This window comes from Pseudopodoces humilis, chromosome 20 (genome assembly GCF_049639895.1).
Source record: "Pseudopodoces humilis isolate 2021_Gansu_Grassland_sample_001 chromosome 20, ASM4963989v1, whole genome shotgun sequence".
In the NCBI taxonomy this organism is placed as follows: domain Eukaryota; kingdom Metazoa; phylum Chordata; class Aves; order Passeriformes; family Paridae; genus Pseudopodoces; species Pseudopodoces humilis.
Window position 1 is genome coordinate 2,428,211 of NC_142219.1, and position 25,885 is coordinate 2,454,095.

Below are 25,885 nucleotides of genomic sequence, written 5' to 3' on the forward strand. Positions count from 1 at the left end.
AGCAATGATAAGGCATCTGTAGCTCTTTCCATGACACCGTTTAGTAAATCCAGCAGCAGCCTTTTGCCTGACTCGCAGAGAAGATGTGGAGCTGCTTTTTGAATTGGCTGGACAAAGTGGTGTGTAATGAGCACTCTAAAATCGGGTCATTTGTCTGTTAAGTGTGAACTCTGATTTCAGTCTCATTGGGCTCTGGCTGCTCTGGCTCAGTCTTCCTTGGTCATCCCTGCAGAAGGATCTGCTTCACAGCAAGGACAGAGGCCAGAATGTGTCACTTTTTGGTTCTCTCTTTGCACATCTCTTGTGTAGGTAGTGGGAGAAATGTGCTCCTGATGTGCACAGGGACAGGGTGGTGCCAAGGAAATTCAAGCCTGACTAGGAGCTCTAGTGGCTCATCTTGGTCTTGGGCAGGTGGGGCTGTTCTCATGTGTGTGGTGATTACACTGCAGTAAAGATCAGTATCTCTTCATGATATTTCTGGGACTGTCACGAACTGGTGCAGCTCCATTATTAATGTTGACCTTTTCCCTGCCCGATGAGCCATCATCTGCAGCATCCACTGCAGAGGCTCAGGAGAGCAGCATCCTGATACCTGCTGTCAAAAATGGTCCCTTTTCCCCGCGTTGTGAACCATCTCTTGTGATGTTTTCCACATGGCAGCCCCAAGTATGTAAAGACGTGTGTGTTTTCTGTGAACACAGCTGCTGCTCTTGACCCATCTGCCAGGAATTCTGCTCTTCAGACACAGCTTGCTTCCTCCTGGTGTCTGTCTCCCTGTTCCATCAGAAACAAACATTTTAACACAGCTTTGCTTAATGCAAAAGAATAACACGCTCTCCTTTTAAGGGCATGGTTCAGAGCATGAATGAATCCAAGGATGGGCTGAATCTCCTGTCAAATGGGTGTTTTCATTTGGACAGCTGTATAAAGTATTTGTCGTTGTGGAAAAACTCTTCTTCCACTCCATAAAAATTCCCTGAGCAAGTGTGTCTGGGCAATGCCAAATCTGGTTAATGTAGGGTGAAGCTTCTTGAGAGTCTCTGTCCTTCCGACTCAAAAGAAAACCAAGTCCATGTTTCATCTTTAATTGAGTTGAGTTTTGCTCTGCTACGTGAGCTTTCTCAGCAGCACAACTAATATTGGGACTGGAGTAAAAACAGCAATTTGTTTTACTATTATAAAGAAGGAACAAAGGAAAAAATTGTTAAAAACCCCTCAAACACACAGCAAACTTAAGAATAAGCTGCTTTTAAAACACCTGCCTCTCACCTCTGCTAAAAAGGGGCTGTAACTGAGTTACTGAGGGCCTGGATCACGCACTCAGGAGTCTTTCCACACCATGGTCATGGTGCTGCCAAGGGCGTGCTCACGAGATGTCCTCTAATCCAGTTAGAAGTGCTCTTCCAGGAACCCTATCATTACAGAGTTGGAAATTCTGGAAACTGGGTGGATGCAGTAGTACAGGAGAGCTGCTACACTCTTCCCTTCTTTGTGCTAAAAATGCCTCTGGAATGAGCCCTGTCCTGCTCTGGCTCTGCTCCTGCTGGCTGGGCACAGCAACCTCCGAAGGGCTCCTCTTCCCTCCTGGTGCCCTGGCTCTAGCTCCAGGCAGTGGGGAGGGCTCTGCAGAGCTGGACGAAGCCTGCTCTGTCCTGCTGTGCCTCTCTTCCCTTCGGGACCACCTCACTGATGAAGTGATTGGTTCTTTTTCATCATCAGGAGGGGCCTCCTGATCTTTTCATCCCAGAGGTTAAATTTTTGATGTAAACGGGTCTGCTTTGGTGCACAGGTCACATTGCCTGTGTCTGGCTCTTAACCAGAAGAGCATCTGATCGAGGTTGGGCTTTCTGCCTTACAGGGCTGTGATTTGATGGGAAATAGCGACAGGCACAGCAGGAAAATCAGCTGCAGTCTTTGGGCTCTCTTTTTTGCTGCTAGGTGTTTGTTTGTTTGTTTGTTTTACTGTGCTATGCCCTGGACAGTCTGCTTGGCCACCCCTGGCATTTGATAAGTGTGTACTCTTTTAAAGAGGAGCATGTTTGAAACTGGAGGAGCAGCTTCTGAAATTCCTCCTGTGCTGCAGTCCTTCCTGTGAAGGAGCAGGATGGGCAGTGACTCCAGAGGAGCAGCCTTCATCCCTTAGAAGAGATTCCCCAGTGAGGTCTCTGCAATATGATGTTGGATCTGATGCTGCCGTGTCCAGAAGACATCTAGAGCTTTTTATTGTAATTATGTTTGTGCATTCAGGCCAATTTTGATTGTTATGAAGGTTCAAAAAAATCCCAGAGATCTTAATAAGATAATTCAGTAACTGTTTGTGGCTTTTGTTGTTCCTCTTTGTTGTGAGGACAGAACTGGTTCATGCTGATGAGTGCTGCATGAAAATTATATTATTAGTAATTACTGGTAATTTCTTGTCTGGAAGCTTCAGGTTTGTGGGAGCACTTGAATCCATTTGCTTATGTATTCCCTCTGGTTTGGCTGTAGTGTCTCACGGTACCTCAAGACACTTGAGCAGTTCCCTTTCCTCCATGGCAACTTCTCACACCAGTTGTGGGTGGCAGAAGCAGTTCCCTCTCTGTCCTGATGTGGATTTTCTCTCTGGTTACGGCATCATTGAAGTGTTGAGGCTTCCCCCAAGTGAAGGGAACAGCTCCAGCCCTGGCTCATGAAGGATGTCAGTGCAGGGTAATGGCTCGGGGATGAGGGGGAAGGCAAAGGACCAGAATGTACTTCTACGTTTTCCCCTTAAAATTGTAATTTTATTTGAAATGCGGTAACACCGTGGTTTCTGTCAGCTGGCAAGGCAATGGATTAGTCATAGAGGTTTGTTTTGTTTTCTTCTAGGGAAGCTGGCAGAAAGGTAGAAAGAAAAAAGTGTGCCATTAAACAAAAATCCCTGGAAAAGCAACAACCCTAAATCACTAGCTTTTCAGATAAAATGACAGTATTGCTGTATTTGCTCTTTATGGGGAACATCACCTGGCTATGGTGTCTCAAGTTCCTCTTTTAGACTTAGATGAGGGATATTCCTGATTTTTGAGTTGTGCATGGAAGCATGCATTGGAGGTAATTGTACCTGGCTTAGCTAAAGAAATGAGAATAAATGTAAGTACTGCTTAATTCTCCAGTTTGAGAGTTACCTTTTCTCCTTGTGCCAAATTCTGAGATTTTTCTTCAAAGATCATCATTGGAATAGAACCATTTTTATCCCTCTCTCAGCCTGAGATTAATAGAGGAGGACTTCTTAAAAGCTGTATCTTCTGTTTTGATTTGGTTTCCAACATCCTAATTACTTCTACTTCCAGCCATGCCTCTTGTGTCTGCTTTCCTTTCATCTTCCCGACTCTGATTGGAAGTAGCCTTAGACCAGAAAAGAAAGAAATCTTGGCTGTAGGTGAGATAAGCAGCATTTGCAGAGGAGGAGGAGGGCTGGTGCTGGCACCTTTCACAGGACCTGCAGCCTGGGAATGTTTGGGAACGCAGCCGGAGGTGGGGCAGACACAGGGTCACCTCAGACAGCTCTGGCAAGGGCTGCTGGTTTGAAATTTGCCTGGGAATAAATAGTAAGTAAACCCTGGGATAGACTTGGAGAGGCAGTTCCTGCAGATGTTCCAAGCTTTTGTGAAAGGAACAAGCAGGAAAAGCAGGGGGGTTTGCACCTTTTTTATTTATTTTTTTTTCCCTTAAGATGTACTAAGTTTATCTACATTTTCAACCTGTTTGTTTTGGATACCCAGCTATTCTTAATAAACACCTGATTCCTTACTGGTTGGAGATGCTGCCAGGGTGGGGGCTCTGGGGTATAAGCCTCTATGTATAAGCCAGGCTCCTGTGTCCAGGTGCTAAGGTGGCAGCAACTTTGATTCCTTGTGTCAGCATCTCTTAATGAATTTTTGCTCAGGAAGGTCAATAAAGCTAAAGAGCAATAACTTGTTCCCTAAGCAGTGGGCTCACAGTGCGGGTTGAGTTTATATTTGTAGCTTTGTTTTGAATTTTGTTGTTATTGGCTGAAGAATGCTTGTGCTCTTCTGGTGCTCTGTGAACTCAGCTGCTGTGGTGCCCTTCAGTGCCTCTGGATTCGGAGTGGGAGGAATGCTTGTTATTTTGTGTGATGGAAAGGCCTGGCTGTTTTCAGACTCTGAGATGTGTAAAACCTTCAAACACCAAAATATTGGCAGGACGATGCTAAACTTTCCTCTTGTACAGATAAGTAATGGGAGATTTGCTCTGATTCATAAAATAATATTTTCTCACTGGTTACTTCATGTAAACACTGATGGGTTTTTGTATGAATTGATTCTCTTGCTGTCCCGTCCTCCCCCTGGGGAGAGATCTTTAGCAGCACATGGAAAATGTGACTGACCCTTAAAGGTCAGATTCAGTCTACCCTTCTGCTTTTCTTATCCCACTTGTCAGACAACACAACTTACTTGCTTTATCTCCTGTCCAGATCTGCTTTTTTTCCCTGTATATCTAATTTTTTTCTATGTGTGAATATTAAATAGAATTTATATAAAATATGGTGGCAGTAGAGCTGTTCCCTGAACGTAATTTACTGTGCTTTATGGCTTCTGCTGATCTTTTTTTAGTTTCTTGCTACAGATGATATTGATTGGAGTACAGCATTTTTATGCAGCTGAAGGGAAAGTTTATGCTATTACAGATTATATATTTTTTTAAAGACTGTTTTACAGTAATAAACACATACAGGCAGTGGTTACCAAAACTCATTATTAAGTAGCTGTAAAACCTCTAACAGGATAAACTGTTTAATGCATTGACTGGTTAGTGTCTTTAGCCCTGCCTTTGATGGCGTGGTAGGTAAAGTATATATTTAGAAACTAATTCCAGAAAAAAACCCATCTGTCAGACCAAAGTATTTCTCAAGACCCAAAAAGCAATCCTGTTTTTTATCTTTCTTAAGCAGAAAATCATGTGCTCTGCATAAAAGATGCTGCTGGTAAAGTTTTGGGGAAAAAAACAGGGGCACTGGGTTCCCAGGAGAGCGAGATTCATGTGGAATTCCTGCTGGGATGGAGACTTGGATGAGCAGAAGAGTCTTGGTGTCCAGATTCACTTCCAAACCTCCTGGATTTGGGATTGGATTTGATTTCTGGCTTTTGTGGTAGAGCTCAGGGGTGTGCAGTCAATTGAGCTTAGCACCAGGCACACTGTGGATGTTATTCCTCTGTCTGGAGATGCATCAGGGAATGATTCAGTTTGTAACAAACAACCTCCTTCCATGCACGTTGGTGCCTTTCCTGGTGGAGCTGCCTTGCTTCTGCCAAGCACTGGAATATGACCGGAATATTTCCAGAGCATGAGCAGAGCACCCCAAGCAGTTGAAAAGCCATTGCTAAGCATTCCTGTCTTTTTCTTCTCTTTTCTTCTTTTTCCCTTTCCCTTTTTTGATGTCACACAGAAAGACTTGTCTGAAGTAGGGAAGTGCATGTGTGTGATAGAACATTAAACTTTTTTAATTTTTTTTTTTTTTTCCTGAAAATGGCCAATTAGCTGAACTTGTGTGCTCTTGGTAATAATGTGGGGCTTTTTTCTTGGAGTTTTTTTCCGACAGGGATGTGTATTTGACTGAAAAAAATCAATTACTTGTCTTGCGCATCCCAATATCTACTTGCTTAACTGGTCCTGCTCCTGAGGAAAATGTATGTTCTAAAAGGCTTTACATTCTAAGGAAAAGTTTAGAAAATCCCTTTCTTTGTAGTGACACTTAACTACAAGAACTGGCTCATAAGTAACAGGGAAAAAGTTGCTTCTGATACCCTACAGCTTTGTCTTCTGAAATACCACTACTGGGAATGTGTGGTTATTCCCATCAGGCAGCCTGAGGGATTGAAAAAAAGCTTTATTGGCATCATTTGGGTGTTACCTGTGTTAGCCCTGCCTGAGCTGCTGGGGAGGAACTTGCACATGGAGATTTTTTCACCAGAATTACAGATTTCACCATGTGTGTTTTATCTTGTCAGGTTTTTTTTTGAGGCTTTTCTCTTTTCCCACTGTGGTTTCTATGGGAATGTCACAAGTTTGGGTGGTGTGTGTAACCCTCCCAAATGCAGCACAGTCTGTCTCTGTATTGCTTAACTTTTGGGTATTTTTTTGGTGCTCGTTCTGTGCTGCAGGACAGGGGCAGAGGATGTTTGACATTAACTGGGGGTGCCACTTACAGGGATGGCAGTCAGAGATGATTTCTCCATCCTCTGGAGGTGAAACAATTAAGTCAAAAAGCTGCAGAAATCATTATTTCCACACAAGCTTGAAGGGAGGATCTTTACCATCCCCAGTCCCCTGGGGTGTGATGCAAGCTGGGAGCTGTCCCAGAGGTGGAAAGTTGATTTGGGGAATGAAGGAGGAGAGGGATTTCTGTGGCTGACCCCAAGAAGAGCACTATTGAGTGAAAGGTTTGTCTCCACCACCTTTTTCAGAGGAACTGGTATGTGCTAAAACATCTGAGGGAACTGGGAGTGTTCCTAGCCCTGGGCACAGCGCTCCATGCATTTAAAAATAAAAACTGCTGACATTTCTTTCAGCTGTCCTTAGTGTGAATCAAAGCACTCTGGTTTCCAGTATTTCTCAGCACTGACAACACCAGGCTGGGCAGCAGAGATATTTTAGCCCTGCATACAGGATTAGTGATGTCTCAGGGAGGAAAACGAGGCACCTTGTGTTCCCGCAAATGAGCAATTTACGGTTCACTGCAAAAAGTCTGGTGTTGCCTGGCGGATGGTTCCATGTTGTACAAGGCTTTTGATCTGGAAATGCTGTCAAACACCTGCAAGCTGAAGAGCTGGAAGAGGGTTGGACTTGCTGGTAACTTCGTGCTCATTTGCTGCACTGGCTCAGGGAGCTTCTCCAAGAGCCTGTTTAGTGCAGATTGTGTTGAGTGTCTTTGGGTGTAAGAAATGAACTCCAAAGGTATAAAGGAATTTAGTTAATTAATCCCCTTCCCTTTTTAGAACGTGGTAACTTCAGCTTCGCTCCTAGGGCACCCCAAACCCTAAACAAGGGATTCAGGTGGGATTTTGGAGATAGTTGCCGCACTTTGCTGTTTTCTCTGTTTTGAAAACCTCTTTTTGCTCCACAGTTTTTTGCCTGGGTGCTGCCCTTGCCCTTGCTCTGGCAGCATTTCTGCAGGAAGAGGTGTTGGGCCACTCAGGGTGAAAGATGCAACAGGAACACAGTAAATCATCCCCTGTGTCCTTGTCCTGGGATCACCCCTTGTGCTGCGCCCTGTGCATACTGGTTTGGGTGGGGAGAGTGGAGGAGCCTCTCCCAGGAGGGTTTTTGTAGCCAATCACAGGAAAACTCTTAGGGAACATTGCTGGAGGTGTGGATGGAACTGGAGGTATTAATGCAGGCTTTTACCATATCATCTTAGCAAACCATTTTCTCCAATAAATGTGACAAGCTGACCTGGGGCTTCCAGAGGAATTTGTCCCTGAATGCTGGAGGAGCTCAGCACTGGGAATGAGGGAGGCTGACACTGCTGTTTTGGAAATCTTGCCAGGGAGAGGAATATGAGAAAATTACTTCCTTCTCCTTCAGATGTGTGCAATTTGTAACTGTTCGGCTAATCTGATCATCTCATCTTGCCTGGGACAAATAGCTGGGGTCTGCTCAGCTGGGTCCTTTTGTGCTAAAGGAGCACATGACCTTATTTTGAAAGAGTAAACTCCTGCAGGAATAAATACAGTAAAGAGAAAAACGCTGCCTTCTCTACTTTCCCCTGTGACAGGCTTCAAAAACTTGTCCATTATTCTGCAAAACAGTGTAGTTATAATCTGTCTGTCAGCATGGAACTGGAAAATATTTTCAGCTCAAAATAACCTCCACAAAGAAAATAGCTTCCATGTGATCCCCTCTTCAGAGGAAAGCTACTGGACTTTAGTCCTAAATAAAGATTCCAACCAACTTTGGTGCTTTAAAGAGCGGTAGTGGTTGTCCTAAATTTGACTTTACCAAGTCCCTTCTCCTGCACAGCGCTTTGCTTTGGTCAAGTCAAGAGAGCAAGTTTCACATTGGCTTCTCTTAGTTGCTGGTGCTTTCAGTAGCTTTGATAGTGGTTTCAGTGGTGAAATATAAAGAAAATTTTCCAAAACATAATTATTGAGCCATCACTTAGTTGGCAAGTCATTTTCAAAGCTTGCCATTGTCCTTTTGTCCTCTTTATCATTGCTGGGAAAAAATGCATTAACCTGTGCTTGAGAAGGCAATGATTTGCTTGGTTTTTGATACAGTCAGACCTATTTATTTTGTCAGTGGGAGATGCTTCTAATGTATTTAGCAGTAAATCATCCTGAAGCCAGGTCTCTGAACAGCTCTTGCTCGTGTTCTTTCTCCTGATGGGGCTGTCGGGATGTTGTTGCTGAATGTGCAGAAGAGAAATGGTCATTCTTCTTTCTCTTCTAATTTCAGTGATACACAGGGATCAACCGCGTTGCATTTTTAGAAGTAACAATTCTGGTTAGAGTGGAATTTTGAAGTTTTCTCTCCCATTAGCTAATTAAGACTATTATACTCTATTGTCGTTATTGTCACTCGGTATTTTTGAGAATCAAAGGTGAAAAGTGACTGTATAAAATGAAACTCATCAACGAGGCTCCCTCGCCTATTGTGAGTCATCCTCGCTGATTTTAGCGACAAAAATAAATCTTCTGTTACAACTGTTGACTCCTTCAAGCCCTGCAGTTACTGATTGCAGGAGCTGCTGCTGGTTTGTGCCTTGGGAAGAGCCACAGTCACCAACATGTGGCCAGGGAGGCACCAGGGTGGCTCCTATCAGCCAGGCTCTTCCCTCTCCACCTCTAGACTATGATAAATTAAGCTCTTATTATGTCTTGGATTGTTTTGCTCTTTATCAATTTTATTAAAAATGCTGAAGCTGAATAGTGCTGTCCTGAGGAAGGAGGGGCAGTTGGTTCTTGGCAAAAGCCTGCGTTTTACTGGGAGAACAGGGAGGATGAAGTCCCGGATTTACATAATTATTGATGCTTTTTCTTTTTTTTTAAAACATGAATTGCACACCTGAGCAGCTGAGATAATCTTCTGGCAGTGGTTTGTGTAATTAAAAGAAATTGTTAGCAGCTTGTCACTAAAAGTATGGATTGTTAGTCTTGCCATTGCTTTTCTTCTTTGTAATTATCGTGACTGGTATTTTTAGGGCAGCTTTGCAGCTTGTCTATTTTCTCTCAAGTTGGCTAAAAATGCTGGTCTCACGTGACATGATAAATATTCTCTTGGAAACTAATGCTGTATATATCCTGAACTTCCTGTTCTGCTGATGTCTGGATTCATTCCTGAAAATTGCAGGAGCTGCAGGAAAGGTGTCCCTTTTTATTGAAGCCTGGGCATGTGACTGTTAATTGTCTTAAGAATGGTGTCTGCAGATAAATCTTAGACTGGGATGTTTTTGTTTGCTTTAGCTTTTGGATGGTATTAGCCTTAGCTGTAACCTCTTTCAGTTTCTGTTATCTTTTAAGAAGGACTTCCTAGAGCTCTGATCCTGCAGTGAAATCCATGCAGAATCCGGCTGTGGCTGCAGCAGCGAGGCTGACACGGAGCACGGGGCTGCTGCTGTTCTGCTCTGGTGTGGAGCTTCTCCACTCAGTGCTCCAGCTTTCCCACTGGAATCACAGGGATCTCCTTGAGTTGCAGGCTGCCCTTACAGGAGCTTTGCTGTGTCTCCAGGACACCTGGGTGCGTGTTTCTCAGAGATGTTGAGAACTGTGTGCTGCTGCTGCCCAGCCCCAGGACTTGTCCCTGCTGTCCCTGTGTGAGCTCCCACCTGGGCAGGTCTGTGGAGCCTCAGCACTGGCTGAACACCCAGCCAGAAGGAGGTGTCTGCTTGTGTGTTCCACATGATGACAATGCTTAACCCAAAAACTCAGGGTTGCAGTGGGAAGCTTCTGGTAGAATTGCTGTATATCCTCTTTTCAGTGACACATTCCAGTTCCGAGCAGGCTGTGGGGTGCTGGTGGGTAATCCTTGGTGAAAAAACTATCATTTGTGAGCCCTTCTAGGCAAGGTACAGCTCATGCATGAACCTCTGTGTGTCTGGGCAGTGTTGTTTAGGTTGATCCCAAGGTTCCTACCTGGCTCTTGCAGGAGTTGACCATGTGTGCTGTCACTGCTGGCATTGCTGGGAATGCTGCTTCCAAAAGCCTCTGGAACCTGTGGAGGAGCAAGGCACTGTTTGTGTTATTGATTTCTGGACTTTGCTGTCATTCAGGATTTTTGCTTACTGACAGAAGCAAAATAAAAGCAAATCTATGGAAGAGCAGAAATGGAACTTTTAGGCTAATGAAGCTGTATTGTGTCTGACAAATGGGTGGCTAATCTGCTGGAGAAGGGGGAGGGTTGACTTTTAATGAGAAGTTATTACATGTTGAATAGCTGTTAAATTGCTGTATTAATAAAGTGGACAATCCTCTCTAGCTTGTCTCCTTAAATATTCTTCTAATTGAGAACCCCTTTAATCCATTCTTTTAAAAATTAATTAGCATTTTGAGAAACACTTCTTAGACTGTGGTGGCCTGGTTCAGATTAAGTTTGGGTTATGTCATGACTGCTTCCTTATGTACCCTAGCTGTAATTTATGGACTCGGTGGATAACACTTAACTTCGTAAATAAGAGCTTAACACTTCTAATAACAAGACTAATGGGCTGATTTTTTGGTCACAGTTCTTTGAATTGGCAGCAAACAGAAGAATAGAAATGAGATGAGAAAACAGAATCTGGTGCCTGGAGTGAGAACTTTGGTATTATTTTCAGTTCAGCTCCTGATTGTTTTGACTGTGAGCCAGCATTTGCAGTGAATTTTGGATTAAACTATCCAAACTTTAATGTCCCTCAGATATTGCATTACTTGTAGGCTGCAGGAAGCTTTTTTTTGCACAGACTAATTGTCCTTTTCTTCGTGCCACGTTGTGATCAAGCTGGAATGTTGAAGTCCTTTGGCTCCTGTGTCACACTTTGTGGATATGCCAAACCCTCCAGCTTTGGGTGGTTTTGACTTCTCTGAGGTTCTGAGGTTTTTCAGAGGGTGTCCCTCAGGACCAGCAGACACGTGTGCTCTGGATGTGGCTGTCTAAGAAAGCCCAGCTCCTGAATCAGGTCACTGTTTACAAAGCAGATTTATGTCAGATATAAATTCTGTAATGCCCTTTAGCGAAGGGCATGTGGGGCTGTGCAGCGCTCCTGCAATCCGAGAGCTGACAGAGCTGGGTCAGCCAGGATGGAGAAATTCCCAAGGTGTGAAACAGCTGGCCAGGCCATGGCAGGAGCTGGAAAGCCAGGACAGGGAACTGCACCACTCGGTCAGAGCCATCCCTGAAATCTGAACCCAGGGGGTTGGACGCTTTCTGCTCCCTGCTTTGCTTCCTCAGCTGCTGTCAGGCTGGAACAAGGTTTCCATCCCATGGTGCATCTCATGAAAAGGAAAATTTTGTGCCTGAAACCTTAGTAAGCTTGCTTTTGTAACACTGTTTTGTAAGGGACACTTCAAAAAAGAACGCCCCTGAAACAAATTGGATATTTGTTGGGGAACAAAGGAAAAGTTTTTTTGAGTGGATCATGGGGGGGGGGGTCAGGAAACAGATATTGTTACTTTCGTTTTAATTTACAGTAAATTGCTTTCTTTTGACCCACAAGTGCAGTGTGATACCTTGTTGCAGGACACCCTGATGGACTTGTGAAGCTGAATTTGTAGCTGGAGGAGGCGGTTGAAATCCCATTTAATTTGAGGAATAAAACTGCACACAAGTCCTCAAGGAACAGGAGAATTCCACTCTTGGGAAAGCTCTCTGCTTGCTTTGTCAGGCTGAAACCACAATATGTGCTCTATGGCTTTTAAATGCTTTGATACATCCAGAAATTTTCTGTAGAAAAGAGAATTGCTTCCTGGTGAGAATTCTGAATGAAGCCAGATCTTGGCTTTCTGAAACCAGTGGGTTCAGCAAAATGGGTCAGAATTAAAGGCCAAAAGATTTGCTTCAAAGTTTTGTCTTGTGGATTTGACAGCTGAAAAGTGAGTTTGGTTTGTGATGCCCAAGATATTAATGCAAAAATTGGGTTCAGAGCACCACTTAATTACATCTGAGAATATTTTCCCCAGCAAGGATTATTTGTATGGGGTTTTGGAAACTGTAAGTGAGAGTTTGAGCATGTTTTGATCTTGAGTAGTTTCTTTCCTTGTCATTTGTAGAAACAGGAGGTCTGTAGCCCTTCTAGAATGGGGAGGGTGAGTGCCTGGTTGTGGCCATGCTGGTCTGAGTGTCACAGGCTGTCTGGGCAGCTCTGCCAGTCTTCATTCGAGTTACTGCATCGACCAAACCTGCACCTGCCAAGATTTCAACAAAAGAGAAAAGTTCTTGAAGCTCCCATGTGCTTTCCAGCAGGAAAAGGGCTTATTTGGGGGTGACAGGAGATGGGGTGAGATGTGTGCTGAGAACCTCTGGGCTCTTGGGGAAATCTGGTATTTTCAAGAATTGTTTTATTTTCTGCAGAAATTACTGATATCTCGAAAGGCAATTGGTAAGAAGAAACAAAATTAATCACAATTTTTTCTTGTGGAATTGTGCCAGTTATCAGGAAAATTGAATTTGCTTGAGTTACCCCACTCCCTTCTCTGTTTAAAAAAAAATATTTTGTGGAAACAGTTGGATCCAATCTTGAATCTGCTCTCTCACCGATTCTTTCTTGGATATTGGACCATGTAATTTTTCTCCTTATGTCTCAATTTCCCTGCAAATGAGGGATAATGGTGGCTGTCCCTGAGGCCAGGGCAGAGCTTTAATGCATCCTTCAAGTACCAGGAGCTGCTGCAAGGAGCACGGCTGGGCCCCAGCCAGGCACTCCTGTGGCTCTGCTCTGGGTGGGTGACTCAGAGAATGTTGTTTTTTCTTGCCAGTACCTGCATTTGTCTCCTTAGGTACCACTCCTGTCCTTGGCTTGGGTGAATTCATCATTTATTAGTATTTTTTAAGTCCTGGATTCAGTTTCCAGGTTCAGCTATATTTTAAATGTTCATAGTGTGTCCTTTGGGTTGTATTTCTTATGGAGTGGGCAGAGTGGGGAAGGAGGATGTTGTGTTCTCCCGGAGGAGGTGAGAATTTGGGATGTGGATAACACCTGGCAGTGTCCCTGAGGTCTCTCCTTGCCTGAACTGGCCATTGCACCCTGGTCTGGGAGCATGTGCAGAGGCCCTGGGTGTTGTGGAGGTGCAGCTGTGGCCCCAGGGCAACATCTGGATCTGGGGCAAAGCCAGGGCTCTGGTCCCATCAGCAGCTCCCCAGAGAGGAACCTGGAGCTGTCCCAGAGCCCTCGAGCTGGGACTAAGTGACTGACAAAGCTCTGTCCTTCTTTAGACTTCTCAAAGAGGAATGAGGGACAGAAATTACCCAGCAATTTGATACCTCAGCTAAAGAAATGGAACTGGTCTGGCACTTCAGCCTCCTCTGCCTCAGCTGGAAACACCCAGGATCTGCTCAGCTGGAAACACCCTGGAACCCTCTAAATGATGTGGGTGGTATTTAGAGGCTGGGTGTTCATGTTGTGGTTAGCATTGAGGATGATTTGCAAAAGCAGTAAGATATGATGGTTTAAAAATGCACCATCACTCTGTATGTGGGATGTGGAATGGTAGAGGGGAAGAAAAAACATCAGCCCAAAATGTGCTGAATAATGAACTGAAAGTGGTTATTGATTAGCTGTGCACTTTGATTACCCTGCTGCAATCCAAGAGCAGCAAGTGATTCTTTTTTCTTTATTAAAAAAAAAAAAAACAACCAACTTTCAAAGGCGCTTATGAAATATTTAGTGTAATTATTTCCAAGATCAAAACTCCAAAGAAATTACCTAGCCACAGAAACCTTGTTAATCTGTTGGTGTTACGGATGAAAGACGCAACAGAGATATTAAACATTTACTGCTCTTGTGCAAAATGGCCCTGTACTTTCCACCTCAATTGCACCATTATTCATCAGCCTTCACTGCTGTGTCTGTCTTACTCCCCATGTAAGAATTTTAGGTGTCATTACAAGTTTCTTCTGATGGAGTGGGACTTATTTTCTTTATCCCCATTTTGCCTTTAGGCAAGACAAGTCTCAGCCTAATGAAACCAGTGTGAAGTATTACAGTGCTCTAACACTGCCTTTGCAATGGTACAGTGTTTTCCTCCATGAAATAGTCTTTTTAAACCAGCTTTGAATGCTCATTTCCTGTTCCACATGATATTTGCATAAGTGAAGGAATAAAATGTTATTTCCATCAGGACTGTAACTACTGAAGAAGTGGAGTAGCTGTTGATGACCCTTTTCAGTTTGAATAGGGAGTTACTGAAGAAGCAATCCAGGGTCTGTCCAATGTTGACTCAAAATCCAAAATTCCGTTTTTGTGTCTCAAAAGCAAGTTTAATGGATCTGCAAGTATTTGGAGATAAAAATTCAAATTAACATTGAGAAATAGCCTGAAATGGGCTGTAGGTTGGAAAAGATGAACATAAAGACCCATGAATAAGCTGTAAAATGGGGAATGAGTGCTGTGGTTGCCATTCCAGGGGAGGGGGGATATGGCTGTAATGGGTTTGGGACTGAGTGGCTTTCAAGTGCCTTGTGCAGAGGGGTAGGAATGAGAGTCACAGGAAATACATCGAGCTTTGGACTGCAGCCTCCCTGCTCTCAATTTCTTACTTTCATGCTTAGTGACTGGCATGATGAAAGGGTGGGAGTTTTCATGACTTTCTGCTCTTGATGTTTTAATAGAAAACTGTGATTCCCAGTGCAGCTACTGATGGAGAGAAAGAGAACAGGGGTGGTGTGGACATGGACATTAAGAGCCTGGATGGATTTGTGGTTGGGATTTTACTACTTAATACAAGTGGAGCCTTGACCAGCTGGTGGGAACTGCACCAAGCTCCCTTGTGCTCCCCCTCCTGAGTTCTGTCAGGAAGAGGGATTGTTGTACCCACAGCTGTAAAGTGTAAATGCAGTAACCTCCCAGGGAGGCTACCTGAGAAATTAGATGGGTTTGTTTTTAAACTTGGCCTGCCTCCCATCTCCCTGCCACTGCTGCCCACAGTGTGCAGGCTGCTGCATGCCAGTGGCCCTTCAGACTAATGGATGTGCCACCAACCAAAGAAAAATCCTGTCCGTGCTGTTTGCCTGGGGCATTCCATAGATTTTTCTTTACAGTAGTTTAATGAGCTGCCAGCAATTTTCAGTCAGTTTTCAGCCAACATGCTGTACTTACCACACTGTCAGTGCTGCTTTTATTTTTGTTTCCCCGTGTGTATATATATGTATGTCTATATATATATGTGTCTATATATAAAATACATAAATATAGATGTGTAATATGTATCTGTGTGTGTAATGTTGGCCTGTTTCCAGTGGATAATGCTGAGTCTTGGACTAAGAGCATCCCCATTAAAAGCAGGGTCTGCCCAGTTCCTTCAGCTCACCAGGCTCTGCAGCCTGGCCACAAGACGCTGGGGTTTGTGGCTGCTCTCCTCATGCAGACTACTTGGAAACGTTTACACTTAAATGTCAGCGTTCTTTTTAATATTCATTTTTATCCCCACTATCAGCAAAAGGATTAGGGGCTGGTTTGTCTTTCCCTCTGAACTCATCTGTGGCTTGAGTGTGCTTATTAGTTCTTTTAATGGCTTCTTTATTAGTTCATTATTGCATAACCTCCAGGCACGGCAGGACTTGAAATGTTAATTTTCCATCCAAAGTTCAGCTGATGGACTTCACCTGATCCCCCTGGAGTCGGTGTCTGCATGGGGAGGGCTGGCTGGCTTTGCACCACAGCATCACTTACAAAGCAGAAGGAAGGGAGTCAGTTTTTCCTCTCCCGGGTGTTAAAGCTGTAATAGGAATGGAAAGTACAATAAACCAGCACAATATCCGAGAAGGTTTTAAGCAGAAAAGGTGGTGGGTGTTGTGCACACTTTGCCGTGGTGTTACTTTCCCCCCTCCCCTTCTCCTCAAGTTGCTTCAAGCCAGTATTTGGCTGCCCAGTGAACTATAACAAGATTTAATAGCTCCAGTGTCGCTATATTGCATTTGGACTGCTTCCATCCTTCAGTTGTAATAAGCGTCTGCTTTACAATGAGCTCTTAACTTCTATAAGTGACGTCAAATTGTATCTAATAATGGAAAAAAAATCAAGTACTGTAAATGCGACTTGTTCACCCTGTCTTACCAAGCAGTGTTTGTCCTCAGCCCCTCGCTATGCTGCTGCCTCTGAGAGCTCTGGAGCTTGCTCTACACCTGGGACAAGCTGATTTGTGGATGATGAGCATCCACAAATGCTCATGTTTTCCTTGTCCTCCTCTCCCCTTCCCTGTCCCCTGGCTGGGTTGCAGGCAGTGCCAGCCCCATGGGGAGCTCCAGCTGCTCCAGCATTGGAAGGATTGCTGCAGTTTTGCAGTGTGGACACTTGTTCATCAGCTGCTGATTCACTGTCAGATGGGATCTAAGCTCAGTCATGAAACTCGGATGTGCAAACATCTGCATGGTAATTCTTCTCTGAAGATGTGACAGATGAGATGGGCGATTAAGATGAACGACCCCGCTGAGAGTCACGCACTGACACAGTGGCCTTGGAGCTGAGAGCGTGTGAACTGTGCACTTTTAAGGAGCTTTAACTTTTGATCTATTTTTTCTTTTTCTCCCCAGGCTTGATGAGTTTTTAAATCTGCTTAGCTGTCAGTGAGCAGGTATGAGCCACACTATGAAAACTGAAAACTGCTGATTTTCAAAAGCTCGTAATGGTGAGGCTTTTTAACCTTTCAGTGTAGATGTGGCTTGAATCAGTCCCACTGCAGAGATCACTTTGGTGGGGTTGGGCGAGCACTCATTATTCATCTGCTTGGAAAAGCTTCATTAATTGTGTTTTCCCCTGACCTTTACAGAGTAGTGGTCAGTCATGAGAGATTTGCAGTGACACACTCCAGCCTAGAGTGTGCTCACAAACCAAGAAGTTCCTCTCTGTCCTGTGCTCCTTCCCATGGAGCTGGCAGTGGGATGTGGGCAGGACAGTTGCCAGGCTGTGCTGGTCCCTGTGCTGGATCTCAGGCTCTGTGTGCCACAGCTCCTGGAGAGGGTTGGGCAGGCAAGGCTGGTGAGTGAGGGCTGCACAAGGTTTGACAACCTGTAGATACTTGTGGAAAGCTTCTGAGAGGCAGGGACACTGTTGACCAGCAGGGTCAGAGTGACAGGGACATGGTCTTTGCAGCAGTGCCACTCTGGACAGATAAAGCTGAGCAAGACTGCTCTGGGCCAGGAGGGAAACTGCCGCATTAATCAAGGTGTGAGCGTGAGGCTGCCTTTGAAAACTGCTGACTTAGGCCCTGGGAATCTGTTTCCCATTTATGCTGCAGCTTCTAAAGGCATAAATAAATCCAAGCACAGTAAGTATGCAGCGCTTCCAGTCATGGGAGAGCGCTGTGTCCTCCTCCAGGGAGCTCTTCAGGAGAGGGAAGGTGGCCGAGCTGCTAAGGCAGGTGTTGCTTCCCGAAGTCCAAGTGTTTGATCCACTTGGGGTCAGTGCTGACATCTCTTTGCTATCGCTTTCTTCAAGGAAGTATCTTCTTGGGGGATAAAGGCGATGTAGAGAACCCCAGGAAGGTCTTTAGGGAGGTAGGTGAGGTCTCCAAGTAATGCCTTTGCTCATCCTTTTGCCGTTACAGTTTTGGCTTGGTTTTCTTACAGTTGTTTCTGTTAATTATCTTAAATTTCTTGGTGATGCAAAAATATTGCAAGAAAAATTGTTCAACAGCTGAGTCAAAGATACCAATCCTTAGCTCACAAGCGTGCTTTTTCATAGAGGAGACTTTTCTCAGCTTCTACAGAGAGCACAGCCTTGAGCAGGCAGTGGGTGATCAGAACCCGAGACCTGGCGCTGGGACCTGCTTCTGCTACCAGCTGCTGTGTGACCCTCCATGATGGGCTTTCTTTTTAACTTTATAATGGCATAAAATGAACCTCCTGTGTGAGGCTGGAAAAAGCTCATTATAGTTGTTCTCTGTGTCTGGGGCCTTATCTTCTCTGTTGAAAAAGGGGTGCAGCAGCCATGGCCCAAGGTGGATTCCTGCTGCTGGGGCGTTGCTCACTGCAGTCCTGAAAAGCCTCTGCTCAGCAGCCTGAGTATGGAAAACGTGAGCTGGTCAAAAATTAGTCATTGAGATGAACGCTGGGAAGAGTCATAGCAGCCCTTTTGTAGCCTGAACCCATGGCATGAGTGGTTCTCCTACCCTGAACCTGTCCAGGAGCTGGGATTTCTGTCACACTCAGTGTCCCCTCAGGGCCAGCCTAGGAAGCCTGGCTGGGATTTGGCCTCCAGCACACCAGTAGCACAGTTTAACCACCCTTCACACACTTACACATTTACTCCTTAATTACAAGCTGTCCATTGTTATCAGCCCTTTGCTACCTCCTTCAGTACCAGGGAGGCTGCCCGGACACTCCCGAAGTGAATGCCAAGTTCATGGGTTAAATGGAAAGATTCTGCTGGGCCTTTTTTAGTCTGCTGGATCTTACCTGCAGATCCAGATAATCCTCCCCTGATTTTAAAGCATGGGCACTTTTTTTAGGGAGTTTGTTGTTGTGAGGGACACTGTTAAAATTGGAAGTAAATGCAGCAGGCTGTTCGTGAGCCTTCAGACATTGCCTGGAGCAATGGCTCAGAGGTGGACCTGACTCATCACAGCAGGATATTGACTCTGCAGCATAATTGTGATGCTTTGAGAACCTGATTTTAAAATAATTGAGGTATAAAATTATGTGCCTGGCTCTCACAGTTACTACAGCTCTGGGTATAAATTGAATAACGGGCTGTACAAATGTGCCACTTGGCTATAGCAGGAATGGCAGCAAGTCTGGAAATGTCCTGCATCACCGCTGTTTTCCTCTTGCTGGGAAGCTGGCTGCAGGCTGAGGTTTGCAAACAGCCTCTGGATCTTCCAGTTGTGAGCCACAGGGGTTTGACAAATCCATGGAAAGTCCAGCTTGGTGTAGCCAAAATCCAGTGGTGAAACGCTGGCTGTTTGCTATTCCCAGCACCTGGAGCATCTCGAACACCTCTGGCTGTAGCAGCGGGCTGGATGTGGGCAAGTACCATGGGCACTGCTGGGGTTTTGAGCTCCCCTGCTCCCAGAAGCACTTTTTCCTCTTTCCCATCATTTCTGCAGATGAACTTCTGTGTTTTGTTTGGACAATACAATGAGTGGTCTTTGATTCTCTATAAAATCCCAGGATTTTGGAAGGAAGTCACTGTTCTCAGTGAGCTGTCTGAAAGGGCCATTTTGTCATCTCTGTGCCACCTGGAATGGTGTTCCCCCAGATCTGAATTTGGTGAAATCCCATGTTTTTATTTCATGGTTTGATACCTAGACTCCACTGCTCTTGAAAGGATAAAAACAGGTTATTTTCACCTCAAAGACAATCCAAACTGCAAAATTAGCTTGATATTTTACCTTTTTTTTTCCGGTCTGGTTAAAAACCAGGCAAACAAGTCAGGTTTGTTCTTTGTGCCTTCTTCAGGTCTGCTGCTGCCTGCAGTCCTGTGGGCTGAGCCCAAACACTGCTTTTTAATCATTGACCACAGGGAAAGAGAAACCCAAAGGGAACTTCACACTGAGCCCTCAGCTCCTGTAAAAGCTGAGCAGGAAGCTGGAGCAGGAGCCAGTGCTGTGACCAGACAGGCTCTGCATGCCAAGGCTGTTGCTGTGCCTGCTTGGGGCCAAAATGTTGGGATTTTTAGTCTGTAATAAAATAAACCCTCTTGTGTCTCAGCCATCTGAATTATTACCTGACTGGCACTTTATTATAAACACATTTTTTCCATGTTGATTCTGGTTTCTTGCCATTTTACTGCTTTTTAGGTTCTGTGTTTTGTTTTATTCATCTCTTCCAATCAATAGATGTGTCCCGTTCTCAGCAAGCAGTAAGGGTAGATGTAACCAATGTCCTGATGATGGAGCAGAATCACTTTCAGAACATTTGGGGAACAAGGGGAGAAACTTTTAAATCTAATTTTCAAATGTCTCTAAAGCACAACAAACTGCTTAAGTTGCATAGCTGAGTCTCCCACTGCCATTAGCTCCAAGAACTGGGATCCTGGAGTTGCACCATTGCAGGTCTGGTCCTTGAGATCCATCCTGTGGTGGTAGCTGTTGTTTCTTGCCATGACACTAATTAAAAACCACTTAATGAGATTACCTTCACCTGTTCTGGAGGATTAGTTTGATGGAGAAAATCCTGCACGTGCGTGTGGATGCACACACTTCTGTGCAGAGCTCTGCAGTGTAGGGAAGCAGAGTCTTCCCAGAATTATTCTCCACAGGCTTTGCCATAGCAGAGACTTTTTTATCCTCCCCTCCACGCGCTCAGATTGCTCTGACAGCAATAAAACGCGGCAGAGAATTGAATTTGGAAATAAATTGTTTAGATGATGCAGCACCAGCCAGTTCACTATTTCAGAAGAGTCGGTCTGGGGTGGATTTGCTTTAGTGCCAGATTAGAAATGTGGCAGTCACAGAGAGGCGAGCTGGGGGCACCGTGGCACAGGGCTGGGTGTCCCCTGGGCACTGTCCCCGTGTGTGCTCGGCACTGGGGCAGCTCTGGCAGAGGTGTCACAGTAAACCTGGGTTATAAATACTGAATGCTGTCCCTGGTGGCTCTGTGACCATGGGCATGTGTTTGAACCTCTCTAAACCTCGTAAAAGGTTGGTGAAGTGTTGTGCAAACACCGACTGGCACTAAGGACTGTTGATAGTGGTGCGGTTTCCTGGTTCCCATATCATGGTTTAATCCACAAGATAAATTGGTTGGGTTTATTCTGTTGGTTGTTTTCACCAGTCACAGGGTTTGGGGTTGGTTTGGCTCCAGCAGCTCTCTCTGAAGATGTCCAATAAGCAGGTGCAGCAGAAAGGTGGATTTTGGTGATGAGAAGGAACCAAGTGAGTGGTTTGTGTGCTGTGAGAGCCATCACCAGATCCTGCCAAGGCTGACTTGAGCTAATAACAGACTTTGCTTCTTGTGTCCTCTTTACCTCACCTTCCTTTCATTTCCCCTTTCCTTAAATACAGTTATTGTCTTCATCCACAGTCCATAGGGGGTATTAAAGATATTTTAAAAGTTCCTGCTTTGACCTGTTGGTGTAGTAAATGCTGTATTCCCTGAATTCTTAAGCAGTAATTCTGTTACAGTGCCTTGAGGTCAGGTGCGATGGGATTTTTCTCTGTTGCAGTTTGATCTTTGACTGTATTCTCATGGCAGTGGGAGTGTAAAAATGAGCCTGACATTGACAGAAGTGACAGGAGGATCTTGCCAACAGACTGTTTTGGAGATGCAAAAAGAAGGGGTCTTACCAAGACTGTAATTCAGAATAAAGCAGGGAAGAGAAGTGCATTTCTGCTGTCTTTATTCTTAGAATCCAAAGATCTTTCTTCATCATGTTGTTACTGACGGCTGAGGAAGTCAAATTATTGCCTTTTCTTGCTGCTAAATGAATTTGAGAGGATAAAACCTGATGCTTTTGAGAGGATGCATCTCTGGTGTGTTGCTGACAATGGAGACTGTGGGCAGCAGCAGATCTGCCTGTTCATTTGGAGCTTTTGTCACATCCCTTCTGTGGAGATGCTGTTGCATATGAAAGTCTGATTGATATGATGGCAAAGGTCAGGAGGGTAATAGCTTTGATGGTATCCCCTGAAGCAAATCAAAATTCTTCTGAAAGATTCTGTTCAATTTGATATCAAAGGTCTGGTAGCACTTCAGGGATTCTTTTCTCAGCTATTAAGCTTATAGCTATTACAAAAACTAATGTTTGCCAGTTGTTTTTTTTTTTTCTAAATAGGATGTTGTGCCATAAGAATGGAAAATAACCACTTCTGTCTTTCCTCCCCGCTCCTTTCTGTCTGTTCCAGGGATCCTCGATGCATTTCCTTGCCATTATTTAAGGAGCCTTTACTAAAAGCTTTTGGATTGTGTTTCTGAGCGGACAAGAGATTTTTATATCCAAAATGCTCATAAAGGAATATCGTATTCCTCTTCCGATGAGCGTGGAAGAATATCGCATCGCCCAGCTCTACATGATACAGGTCAGGAACATTCTGCTCCCTGCAGGGCTCTGGGGGTTCTCTCTGGGGTGGGGGACAATTGATGCAGGACTGGAAGTTCTAAATTTGGGGTTTGCTGTTTGCTTATAAAGAAGTAGCGGGGAAAGTAACACAAACTTCAATTTCTGACTTGCTTCCTCTTCTCCTTAAATTGGAGAACCTCTGTGTGACCTGCCTGGGGAAACACAAATTCCTGTTCCTGTGGAAACACTCAGCCCAAGTGTGTGGGTACCTATGGAAGGGATCTACAGGGCATAAACAGCCACTGCTTCCCAGCTTACTGGTCGTGCCAATTTAGGTTGCAAACCAAATTCTGTTATTTCCTTGGGAAGCAACAGTCTAATGTAAATTTGAGTGGGTAAACCAAAGTTGTAACTTGGAATTAAGGGAGGGAAAGAATTAAATGTAATATATCTGTGCTTATATACCACAGTGAAACAGATACTAATCAGTTTAGGCATAAAATGTAGATTATTTTAATAGGCTTCTGGATACTGATGGGAATTTTGTGGAATTCCCTGTCTGCAGTAAAGCAGTTAATTAAAATGTTGGGTTTTTGTAACTGAAATCCTCTGTGCCCATATTCTCCCAGTGTTTGAAATCCAACCAGGAGCAGTTATAAAAGGAAATGAACCTGAAGTGTTATTTCATTGTCCCACACTTTAAATAAAATATAATTTTGCTCATCCAGCAAAACACACATCTAATACTGAGTTTGCAGGAAAACTCTGCTTTTTGAAGTGGGATGAAGCGGTGCTAGAAAAATCTGCTTTAGCTTAAAACCTAAAATAATGAGGAAAAGCGAATCCCACAAACCAAAGCAAAAGCACAACTCCCCCATTTCTCTCCTGATCACCCTGCTGTGTTCCTTAAAGATTCATGCACTTAGTCTTGACTGTTACAAGAATTTTGCACTAATAATGGTCAAATTCTGTTTTCTGACACAATTCTGTCATCTTTGTGTGTTTAACCTAAATCTTAAACGAGCATAAATAGCTAAATATTTTTTCTTAGGTGGCTTCATTTTTCTGTACCTTTTTCTGATGCTGTAGCTGCTTTGAATATTGGTGTAATTATTTTGTTAACAAGCATGTCTTCCTAATTTGTCTCAGCTGCTTTGCATGAAGAGCTGGTGGATGGCAGCAGAGTATTATCTGTGCAGAATTTGTCAGTGAGCAGCAGAGTGTAGGGGAGAGTGGATTAGCAAGGAGGAGCCCACCTGATTAAACAGAGGATGAATCCTTAATTGGGGAGTGTCTGTGGGGCCTCCTGGGAATTCTGGAGGATTTGGTCAGGGAAGTGGATTTTAGCTTTTTGATCTCAGAAGTTAAATTGCTAATTTTAATTTCTTCAGTGCAGAGCACTGGGTTCTTCTTTGTCACTTGACGGGGATTTTGGCCATATCTTAACATCAAAAGGACACGAGAAGCCAAAAAGGGTTCATGCAAGGGGAAGTTCACCAGCTTGAGAAACTGCATCTCCAAATTGCCATCCAGCCCTGCTTTAATTTTCTACTGCATTAAGAGGCAGCAGAGTAAGGTTTCCTCTTAGATCAGGTGTCAAGTCAGGTTTCTGATCTCCCTCCACTGTCCTGGAGCAGGAGGCTAAGCTGGAAACACTTTATGGAGCCCAAGGTGTGGGGGAGCTGGAGGAGGGCATGACAAGCAAGGGGCTTTGCTGTGTTACTTGTCCAAGTAGCACAAGAGGAAAAGTAAGCTGTGCTTTTTCTTGGGAATGCTAGTTTCAGCTCAAGTTTGAAAAAAACAAAAAGCAATAACAAAACAAAGACCACTTAGGGTAGAGTTCATAGTTTGGTAGCAGTTTGCTTCAATTGTTCCTGAAATTGGTGGAAAGATTCCTGCTGGCCTCAATGTGAGCTTTTCCTAGACCAGGATATCAAATACTTTCTGCAGTTTGATTTAAAAATGTGGGGTTTTTTTGTCTTTGAGGCAGGCACTGGGGAAGGAGCAGTAGGCAGCGTGCCTTTTCCTTCTCAGAGAATGAGAAAGTGCTTCATGTCTGTCCTTTTATTTTTCCTCTGAAACACCGGAAGAGGCCACAGGAGAAGTAAATTCTGTGTGTTGAGCCCCCTTATGGGAGCAAACTGAGATATCCATGCAAAACAGCAGCGGAGAGGCATTTCTGAGAAATCTGTGGCTGAAATGTAGAACAGAATGTTTTGAAGTAGTTCCCTCTTCTTGGGAAGAAGAGAGATTCTTAAAAGCAAAAGGTTAATTTCTAAGACATTTGTCATGTACAGAGTGGTGGCATTATTGCTGGAGGCACCAGGCAGCCTGGTCCTGTGAGATGGACTTCTCCAGCAGTGCAAAAGGAGATGGCATGATTGCTCCTCAAGGGTTTTAAGGAGCATCAAGCACATAACTGAAGATGATCACTCATTTACCTTTGAGCCCATGAGTGAAAATTCCCGTTAAATTCCAAACCTGTTGGTACAAAGCTGATTGTTTGTTTTTTGCCTAAGTATACATTTTCCTAGATTTCAGCATTGTCCAAATGGAGGTTTTCCAAAAGGCCCTTCTCCCCCGAGCCCTGTGATGGAAGTGGTGCCTCAAAGCCATGTGGGCAGGGATGGTCAGACTCAAGCTGTAGTACTGTCATCACTTTTCAAAGGCATTTTCATGTAGATTTTTGCTTTGCAGTGGAAGTATCAATCATCTGTTTTCATGAGAGAACAGTCCCTTCTTAGTCTTAGATGTCTCAACAAAACTTTCTACCAGATTTGATGTAAGTAGCATCATGCCCAAATATCAAAGGATCCTTCCATTAAATGGGAACAGGCTGTACTTATATTTGCTGTGTTTACTGGATGGGAGAATTAAAATTGTGCAGTATGTAATCCACATCTCTCTTGCTTCTCTGCGCCACTGGGCAGGCGAGACGTGCAATAAATCATTGTGTGCATGCCCATGTTGCTCTGTAATTCCTCTTATAACTACAAGTTCTGCAGGCTGGTGTATAAAGCTGTGAAAACTGAGATGAGTGGCCTGCTGCTTTGCTTTTTAATTTTTTTTTTTGTAATTTGAGGCAAAAAGTCTCCTAAGTTGCTTTCTGCTGGCTTCTGAAATATTATCTACAGTCAGTGGTTTCAGTACTTTAAGCAGCACTTAAATTCTTCCCCTAAATAAGTTAATTCTACATTACAGCAAGAACTTAATGTACCCTCGACTTTCTTGAAGCCTAGCAGATCTGAACTGAATTGTTTTTCCTCTATTAAATTTCAGACTTTCAATATCCTTCCATGGGAAACCTCTCACGCAGCGTTGTCAGCCTCTCCAGGTTGGGAGCCCCTGCTCCAGAGCAGTTTGGTTTAGCTTTTCCATAGGCACAAGGCCTTTTTTGCATCATTGCTAAGGTTTTGTCTCTTTTGAGGTCCAAATTAAAACATACTCATTTTTATATCTGAGCTAAGAACCAGCGGTCTTCCTTCCTGCTGTGACCTGTTTTTATTCTGGTGCATAAAACAGGCAAAATATTTCAAAACAGTGAAATCACTCTTTGTACCTCTATTAATGTAACTTTTCCCTGAAATCTGTGTGCACATTTAAAAGCCAGTCCTGCTTCCAAGGGTGAGAGTTTCTCAATTAACTCAGCCTGGAGAGTTGTGCATGGGACTGGGAGTGGTTTGATCTGGGGAAGCTGCAGGCTGCTGTCCTAAAGTGAGCAGAGAGGAACTGGAGATGAGCACTGGAATGAGTTCTGTGAAACACAAACCATTTCTAGAG

At 44.2% G+C, this 25,885-nt stretch overlaps 1 protein-coding gene across 15 annotated transcripts in view; it reads left to right on the forward strand.

The window, feature by feature from the left end:
• The window catches only part of PITPNM2 (phosphatidylinositol transfer protein membrane associated 2), a 123,649-nt gene that overhangs the window by 38,900 nt on the left and 58,864 nt on the right, over positions 1 to 25,885 (forward strand). For all 15 annotated transcript variants that reach the window (XM_014253859.2, XM_088065178.1, XM_088065176.1 and 12 more), the window contains one exon: positions 21,951 to 22,124. In XM_014253859.2, the coding sequence (XP_014109334.1) occupies positions 22,047 to 22,124 (78 nt within the window). In that variant the 5' untranslated portion in view covers positions 21,951 to 22,046. The remainder of the gene's footprint in view (positions 1 to 21,950; positions 22,125 to 25,885) is intronic.